The 9278-nt window shown below is 43.3% G+C and overlaps 1 protein-coding gene across 1 annotated transcript; it reads right to left on the bottom strand.

Annotated features, from left to right (window-relative positions):
- Positions 1 to 7601: 7601 nt before the first annotated feature.
- Positions 7602 to 9065, bottom strand: LOC146708545 (uncharacterized). The gene has a single exon (XM_085460971.1). The coding sequence runs from the start codon at positions 8713 to 8715 to the stop codon at positions 8317 to 8319; it is 399 nt and encodes a 132-aa protein (XP_085317097.1). The 5' UTR covers positions 8716 to 9065; the 3' UTR covers positions 7602 to 8316.
- Positions 9066 to 9278: the final 213 nt, after the last annotated feature.

Below are 9278 nucleotides of genomic sequence, written 5' to 3'. Positions count from 1 at the left end.
CGAGCCTCCTCTGCTTTTATAACGAGGCCAGGGTGGGTTTCCCGATAGGCCGAGCCTCTTCCCGTCAGTTAGACTCTGGAATTTCCACATTCATGCAGGAGACATGCTCAAAGAATGCGCTCTGTGCTGGTTTTAAAGAGAAAGGGAGAAAAATGAAATCATGACATAATTAAACAGATTCCACATCTCATTACTAACCATAATCAGAGTCAAAGGGAAGAGGTGATTAATACTTTTTATCACGCTTTGCCCAGGCATGTCCGGGCTACTGTACAGTCATCTGAAAAAGAAAGTCCACGGTCATTTCGTGGACCGTCGGGGAGCAGGGCACAAACAAAAACCCACAAAGCTCAGTGCACTGAGGTACCGTTGTAAAGAAGAGTGGCCAACATTCCTCCAAAACAATGTGAGTGACTGATAAAGTCACACAGTAAACAGTTACTGCAAGTTATTGCTGCTAAAGTTGGTTCTTCAGGCTGCTGAGTCATGGGTGTATGTAGTTCTTCTGTAGTTTCCTGGTAAATAAATGAGGACCTGGTGTCATGATGACCCTTTGTCAGGAGTTGCTGTTCACCTGAGGTTGTATTGACCTTATTGTAAGAACTGCTAAGCACCAGATGAGTTGTTTACAATGCTTTGATGAAACCTCCTTGAAAGAGGGTGCACTTTCTTTTTCACATGAATGTTGAAAGAGTTGGAGGTTATGAGGAAAAGCTGGTGATTGTTTTCAAGCTCTGGGCTAGCAGCAGCACAGCTGGGTTGTAAAATACTGAGTAATGACTGTTACCGTGTAAATTCTTATTTTATTTGAGGTTAAACTTAATGCATCCTCGACATTCTTCTAGCCTGTTGGAGTTACTGGAAAGCACATTGCACTGCACAGAGTAGCGTCGCAGTGAGGTGGGAAAAGGAATGTCTCCGAGGAAGACAAATCTGCACCTGTTTCATGAAACACAGTGGAACACTTACAAGGCTGATAACAGTTTAGCGCTCACGATGGATTCACTCCTATTTCCGATGTTTACCAGTCTGTAAACATGCCACAGCAGGTACCATCTCACTCATGACTGAACAGCTCACACCGTGTGAACAACTCACTTTCCCAGAGCGGAGAAAACACATTTCACAACATGTAAATGTCTGTCACTCATATATCTTTTTGCCATTGGGCTCATATCCTGGCATTACACGCAATGAACACATTGAAGGTTACCAATAGGTTGCAACGTGCATTAAGTGCATTTGTGTAACAGGCGCACTGGAGTTCACGACCGTCGTCATATTTCAGTTTTTCAGCAAAACTGCTTATTTCTCCTCATTGGCTCCGAGCAGCGACTTCTGCGGCTGACATCTGCTCGAGTCCCCACAGACTACCAACTTTACAGCAGAACTAAACATGTTTTAGCCTCTAAACCTAATTTTCTCCTTTTTTTAAATATAATTTTTCCATCTAGATACAGGAGTTAGGTGGATGTCAGAGGTTGAGACACCTACAGAGGGTGTAGCTGCTAATTCTGAGATAAACTTCCCTGCAGATAATTTGAGTCCCTGAAGGGGCCCTCTGTACTTTATTTGTGCTGTTGGTGCCTCCAGATCACAGTACAGGCCACTCAAGACGTCTCTGCTTTAGTTTATTAGTCAAGGCCTTGGCACTAATTGGCAGTTTATGGTTGCTACTAACTTAGAACAGCAATCTCTGACCCGCTGAATTAAGCATAAAGTCCATTACTTAAATTCTGGTCATTCTAAAATCATAAAGGAGATCATCTAGGCAGCAGGCTGCCTTACTCGTGGTAGCCCTGCCCTGTCTGCCTAAAAGCAGACTCAGAAGTTTGTTGCCTCGAGGAGTCATTTCTGGGGACACTTGCCAGCTGATTGTCATGCTTCCAGTATGACTTTGTGCACAATGACAGAGTATGACTGTCTAATAAATATTCTGTTTCATTGTGTCTGAATGTGACGTGTCATCCTCACATGCCCTGATGCCGTTACAGCTCATTTTATTGCCTGATGCTAAAAACCCCGACCTGCCCCTCTGGTCTGCCTCGTTTACACAGACCGTGCAGGTTCATGGTCACTGCTGCATGCTCTTAACATTTGTGGACTCACTTTGTAAACAAGTACAGATGGGTCAACAAGTTCCCCCGCTTTCGTTCTGCAGCGAAAGTTAATCACCTAACAGCAAGGGGACTATTTGGGGAACTCGCAAAGCAAAACATAAGGTCTCACGGCGAATCCCCTCCTGCTCCGACTGAGCTCGAGTCAGAATGTTTCAGATGAGGTGAGGAAGCTCATTCAGTCTTCACAGCAGCATCCTGCAGTCCAGCAGCGTCTGTGATTACAGCCAAAAAAGCAAATAGAAAGCTGTTATCCTGCTCGGTGACAAATTACTTCCTCATTAGGTGTCTCAGCTTTAATTATTTGGCTCACTCTTTCTTTTGTTGCAGTTTCTTAGTCGACGACAGAGCACAATGAAAGTCAGACTGTAATTTACACGTGGACCTTTTTTTATTAACAGCTTTATTTCATAGCCGATATGATTGCACACCAGCACTGCAAGCCGGCGGTTGCACAAGACATCGCATTTCAATTTTTATGTGTCTATTAAAACCATCACAAAATGCCCTGTGGGAGGAAGCAAACATGAGGAGCTGTTTTCTGTCTGTAAAGTTATCACACTCGCGGCTTGCAAACCTGAACATGCAGATAAGACAGATGATCCCGGTGTTTGTTATTAACAGGCTGCTTTGATGAGGTGTTTTATCTTTTTCAGAGTAAAAGGAAATCAAGACTGTGACTCCTCGATGATTAATGGTCATTTCGGCCTTATTTACGATGAGAAAGTTGGCCATTATGCACACATTATCTTACCCTGGCTTTATTTATTTGATCAGTAAACACAATGGCAAACCAGAGGGGAGGAATAAAACCACTTTTACTGTTTCAAAAAAAGAAAAAAGCGGCTAAGTGTTTCCAAGTGAAGGCAGTAATCGGCACAACAATCTGCCACACAGCGAGTCCAGCAGATACACTGAGAATAAACAGCACGGACGCAACATGGCAGCAAACATAAACATTTATCTCACAAATGTGCACCAGATTTTTTTTTAAAGGAATGGAAAAAGAAAACAACAGTGTTGAGCATCAGTAAGTTTTCAGTTCAACCCAGCAAACACCAAAACAGCTGTGAAGACGCTTTTTCCAACACATCAAACGACCAAAGAAAAGACATTCTGTTCTCTGTCCCAGGGTGTCACATGGTTTCGTCAAAGCTGCTCGCGTCACATCTAAAAGCACTGGGAAGCATCGTTTTTCAAAGTGGAGCATAAATGTTGTGAAAGTGTGCATTTTAACCCTCTCAAGGCAGGCGTTGCAGATTTGCAACAGTTAAAAACTAAAAATACCACTGCAGGTATTCTTTTGTGCATTAGCAACAAAAACTTAATTTGAGCCTGAGAGGGTTAACCTGGCCATTAATTTGGTTATCCCTGGCTAACCAAGTCATTTTGACTCTGTCGGCTGCTCGTCCATGATCAGATTATCGTTCCACCGCATCCCAGAGGTGCTCTGCTGGACTGAGATCTGATGGCTGTGGAGGTCATCTGAGTGCCCTCAACTCAATGTTTGAGTTGATCCGAGCTTTGTGATATGACACATTACCGTGCTGGAAGCAGCCATCAGAAGATGGCTACACCGTGGTCAGAAAGTGGATGGAGCTGGTCAGGGCTAAATACTCGGGCAGACTGTGATGTTTAATCAGGCCCATAGTGTTCCAAGAAAATATCCCCCACACCATTACATCACCAGCCACAGATGTTTACACTATCCTCTATCATGTCACAGCAGAAATTGGTCCGACTCATCAGACCAACTTTAGCAAGTGGGTTTCCCGTTCTTAGCTGACACGAGTGCCAGCCGGTGTGGTCTTCTGCTGCTGTAGCCCATCGGCATCAAGGCTTGACACACTGTGGGTTCAGAGATGCTCTTCTGCACTCCTTTGTTGTAACGAGTGATTATTTGTTTTACAGTTAACTTCCTGTCAACTTAAAGTAGTCTGGCCTGCTCCATCTTCTCTTACATCAACAAAGCATTTTCTGCCAGAGAACTGACGCCCACTGGATGTTTTCTCTTTCTTGGACTGATCTCTGTAAGCCCTGGACATGGTTGTGTGGGGAAAAAACCCAGCAGGTCAGCAGTTTCTGAAATACTCAGATCAGGCCGTCTGGCACCAACAATCACGCTGCGTTAAAATTCACCTAAATCACATTTCTTTCTGATTCTGATGCCCAGTTTGAATTTCGGCAGGTTGGTTTGCCTAAATCAGAGGTGTCCAACTCCAGGCCTCGAGGGCCAGTGTCCTGCAGGTTTTGATCCAACACAGCTGTTTTAAATTGCTTGAAGTTCTCCAGAGGCCTGGCAATGAACTAATTATTTGATTCAGGTGTGTTGACCCAGGATGAGATCTAAAACCTGCAAGACACCAGCGCTTGAGGGCTGGAGTTGGGCACCCCTGGCCTGATTGTTTTGAGTTGCTTCCATGTTATTGGTATTGTCCCCTCCACTGATTTCTTTTATCATGCTTAAAGATTTCAGTGCCTATATTAGACAAAGATAACTCGAGTAAATGCAAAATGCAGGTTTTAAGTCTTCTTCATTTATTTGGGGGAGGGGTCTACCCAAACCTACCAGAAAATCCTGAAGAAGAATGTCAGTTTGTGCCCTGGAGCCCAAACACACTGGGGTTATGGAGCAGGACAATAATCCAGAACACACCCCCAAGTCCACCTCTGAATGGCTGAAAAGACAAAAAAAACAAAATCAAAGCCAGACTTACATCTGATCGAGATGCTTTGAGATTACTTTAATCAGGCTATTCGTGCTCAAAAATCCTCTAATGTGGCTGATTTACAACAATTCTGCAAAGACGAGCGGGCCAAAATTCCTCTACAGTGATATGAAAGATTCACTGGCAATTATCACAAGCACTTAACTGCAGTTCTCGTTGCCAAAAGTGGCAAACCAGTTATTAGGTTTAGGGGGCAAATACTTTTTCACACAGGGGCAGGTAGCTTCAGATGGCTTTTTTTCTTTATTACATTTAAATCCATCATTTAACTCTGAAAAGATCCAATAACATGAGCACTCAAAGCACTTCATACAACATGGCATGCTGGGATGCACACACATTCACACTCACTCACTCACTGCTGGAGCCAGGGATCAAACTACGGCCCTTGCAGCTAGTAGATGTCCTGCTCCATCTCCTGAGCTCCAGCCAAATGTGACAAGTATGCAAAAAAAAAAGAAAAAGTGTAAGAAATCAAGAATGGTGCAAGTACTTTTTCACAGCGCTGCACAGATTAAGCTGCCACTAAGAGATCCAACATGAAAACAAAAACGTTGCACGCAGCTTTGAAGGCATCTGCAGACAGACTGATTTCCACTGTAATCTGCAGATAATTTGGCAGCCATGGTGTGATTAACACGAACAGTGCAGCGCTCTGTCTTGTGAAATAGTAAGATCAAGCAAAGTAAACGTTGTGTGACTGTTTTAGCTGGTGAGCAGTAATGAGAATTCATCCATACTAAAAGCTGACATTTCCTGTTATTCATCAATGACTGCGGTGCATGTCTCGACTGGAGCCTGGCAGCTCTCAGCTATAATCCTCAGCTTGTCTTTATGTTCAATTATTGTATTTCAGGGTGTAGTTTGAGAGATGGATTCCCCTGATATCGCCTCTCCACACTGAGCTCTCTCACAGAGCTCCTATTGTTTTTTTTCCTCGCTGTATTTCATATTTAATGCCACATTTCTGTGTTTACACATCAAACAGGTCTTTGGGATATTGCAACTAAACGACTCAAATACAGCAAATCTGTTTTATATCACTCTGGTACGCTGCGGTGTATCTCGCTGCTCACAGTATCTCACTCCTTTTCTAATTTAATGAGTTTTGGAGAAGCGACGATATCTGCACCTCGCCATAACTACGAATCCAATTTAAAAGAAATCCTATGTTTTCAACACACCTGGTGCTGAAGCAGCACTTTACTGTAAGTTATGCTTCATAAATCTTTTCTTATCTCCGTACCACATACCATGTACGTAAATGGTTCCAGCTATTTCTTTGGAATATTGTGACACATTTTTACGTTAATGCAAGAAAATAATGTTCCTGAGGGCCTCTTTGTGTTCATACTTTGTGAGCTTGACATAGTCTGTGTTGCACAATGTGCATGAGTAATTTGGGGTCAGTTTGAGTCAAATTCTGAGGCTTGTTCTCTGGAAGCATCTCCAGGGGGGTCGCTCTGCTCTCCTCCCTTTCTCTCTTTCTCTCTTACCACATGTTTGTTGGATGTAACTCAGGCACTTCTTGCCAATAGCCAGCTGGAGCGACTTATCTCATAGTCACACAACTTCAAGGAAACAGAAACTAAATTTTGATGGTTGAAAATAAAGTGTGTGCCCAACACGGTCATTGAGGACGCCCGCATTCCTGTTCAGACATGATAATTACATGCAAAGAAAGGAGGGAAGCCGTTTTATGTTTTTCTTACAACTGCTTTTATTTCAAATGGGGGAAAAAAGCAAACCAATGTCAACAAAACTTTGCAGGCTGCACTGCATAAACCTGCACAGCGTGAGTGCTTCTTTACCCTTAGCACAAACGTGTTTCAGTTTTAAACTTAATTAAAACAAATAAAATACAATTAGAAAAGTGAATATTTAAAACTCAGAAATAAAGGAGAATTGCTTTCAGTGAGCTCAGGTGGCCAGGAAGCCATAGGGAGCTGGAATTCCTGGAAAATGCAATGGAAAAAAAATACAGATTTATTGAATTTAATTACATAGCCTTGTGATAGACAGGTGAGGTTTACTAATGTCCACCCACGGGCAGCTGGGAATGGCTGCAGACTATGAACTGAATAAGTGGTTAAGAAACTGATTTATTTGGGGAGAGAAATTATCCAATATTACAAATCTGTGAGGTTAAAAAGAATAAGAAGCTTTAGGCTTAGCAGTACATTTTAAGGTCAAAGGGGGTTCAGTTCATTTTATTTATAAAGCTCATGAGTCACGACTGATGAGAGTAATCTCAAGATGCTTTATAGATTAGATTGTTTGAGAGACAATAACCTACGAGAAGCATTTGGAGACAGTGGTAAGGAAGATCTCCTTTTCAACAGGAAGAGACCTCCATATTCCTTTTTTTACCTGGTGGTGATGAAAAAGGGAAACAAATCTCATCATTTACTAACACATCTCTGCGTCTGTATCGAAGGAGAATTTGAAATCAAATGTCTTGCAGTAGAAGTTTACTTATTTGAATGAAAAAACCCTAAAAGAAAACATGATGATTTCATCCTAACACCTCCCAGGTCACCAGCCTAAGACCAATTTTTAAAAAAGGAACAACAAGATGAAAGGTTTTTGGTTTTCCAAAAAAGCTATGTGTGTCTAAAAAGAGTTGACTAAAATCATAACCCTAGATCTGGTGGATATGAAGAAGCATAGAGCTTTGAACCAAAAAGATATTAAGATCTTTAGATTAAGACCGAACATCCAAATTTCTTCAAATGTCCAACAGAAATGATTCGGATATTTAAAATTGAACCAGACTCTACACAGAGTTCATATTTATGTGCCAGCTGGGATAGACTAGAGCCAATGAGGGAGACTATCTTTAAATTTTTAAGTCACAACTTAAACCCCGAAGCTGTTCGAAGGCCCCCCGTCGGCTGAAGCAGCCCTTTGTATTCCTTTTCTAGGCAGTTAAAGCTTACCTAATTCTGGGCCCTTTAAAGGGTCTGAAGGCAAATGCTTGGATATTTAATTTAGAGCTACAGTCTGAAGAGATTTAATATTTGTAGTTCATCTCAACGAGCTCCTGGGGTGTGGGAGCCAATGAATCTACCTAGTTTGCATTGCTTTCTTGAATCATCCTTAGTTTGGGGTCCTCAGAAGATTCTGGTGGCAAAAATCAGAGAGTATGTCTTTAAATATTCAAATCAGGAGAGTTCACAGCTTGGGTCTGTTGGAGGGCCCCCTGGTGGACGAGTGGGCCCAGCACAGCCACTTATCGCACTTATACCTCGGGCATCCAGGCAGGCACTGCTCGTTTGTTTGTTCTGCCCTTGATTTTTCGCTTTTCATCTTTTGTTTCATGTGTTGCGTTCATTTAGAACTTCAAAGGGAATGCATATAGCTTCTGGAGCGTTGCTGACTCAATTACTTCTTACACATAAATGAATCATGCATCGTGGAGCTGACGGGAGCCGTGGGCAGAGGTCAGCAGTCCGGCCGCTACCTTCACCTCACACCAGCCCTGCAAACAGGGAATGTCCCACCAGCACGTCCAGCAGGTTTTGTTTGAAATGTGTTGATGTCTCACACTTTGATTGGTCTGTTAAGGTCAGTGATACATCTGATAGGTCAACTGGACTCCAAGGTGGGCTGCTTCTCAGGGATTTTAAAAACAGAGCCGGTGCCACAGGTGGAGCCACAGGGCATGAGCGCACCATCCAGAGGCGGTGACCTCTGAGGGGCCCATGGAGCGGGTAGGGGGCCGGCTGGGAGAGCTCTTTGATGGAGTCCACATACTCCTCCATGGTGTGAGAGGAGCAGTCCGGGTCTCCTTCTTCTGTGTCGCTCTCCTGCATTTCACTGATGGTAGGAAGTCTGTCCACAGCGGAGAGCAGCCATCTGGACTTCATCCTGCAAAGGAAGGTGCACCTTTAATGGAGGAGACCGAAACCTTTACCACCACAGGATAAAATCTGAACAGAGCCACAAAACACACCCAAGCCTTACGGAGATGACCATCAATATTAGTAATAGTTTAAATCATTTTAGCATCCATGGCTATGCTTGTTGGCTTTTTATTGTTTCAAACTTTAACTTTGTTTTGTTGAATTTATGAAATTGCTGTTTTCACTGAAAACAAATTAGCGCATTTGGGCTGACTGTAAAACACAGCACCTATGAGACTATCATGGTCCGGGCCTTCAGCCTTGTGTCGAGAAAGGTCTGGCTGCAGCTACCGTGGAGCTCCACAGTAGGCAGAAACACATGACCTCTAAAGTAGGCGGAGACACGTCACTGCCACAGTAGGCGGAGACACGTCACTGCCACAGTAGGCAGAAACACATGACCTCTAAAGTAGGCGGAGACATGTCACTGCCACAGTAGGCGGAGACATGTCACTGCCACAGTAGGCAGAAACACGTGACATAGATACGATGGAAACCGCGCCAATGGATCGTAAAGGCTGGGACAG

This window comes from Copadichromis virginalis, linkage group LG6 (genome assembly GCF_057382275.1).
Source record: "Copadichromis virginalis isolate Kocher_CV1m ecotype Utaka linkage group LG6, C_Virginalis_male_GT1.1, whole genome shotgun sequence".
Taxonomy (NCBI): domain Eukaryota; kingdom Metazoa; phylum Chordata; class Actinopteri; order Cichliformes; family Cichlidae; genus Copadichromis; species Copadichromis virginalis.
The sequence above is the reverse complement of the archived record's forward strand: the minus strand, read 5'-3'. Positions and strand labels throughout refer to the sequence as shown.

Bases quoted from the DNA above. Each gene is read 5' to 3' on its own strand.
- LOC146708545 (XM_085460971.1), bottom strand. From the start codon at position 8,715: ATGAAGTCCAGATGGCTGCTCTCCGCTGTGGACAGACTTCCTACCATC.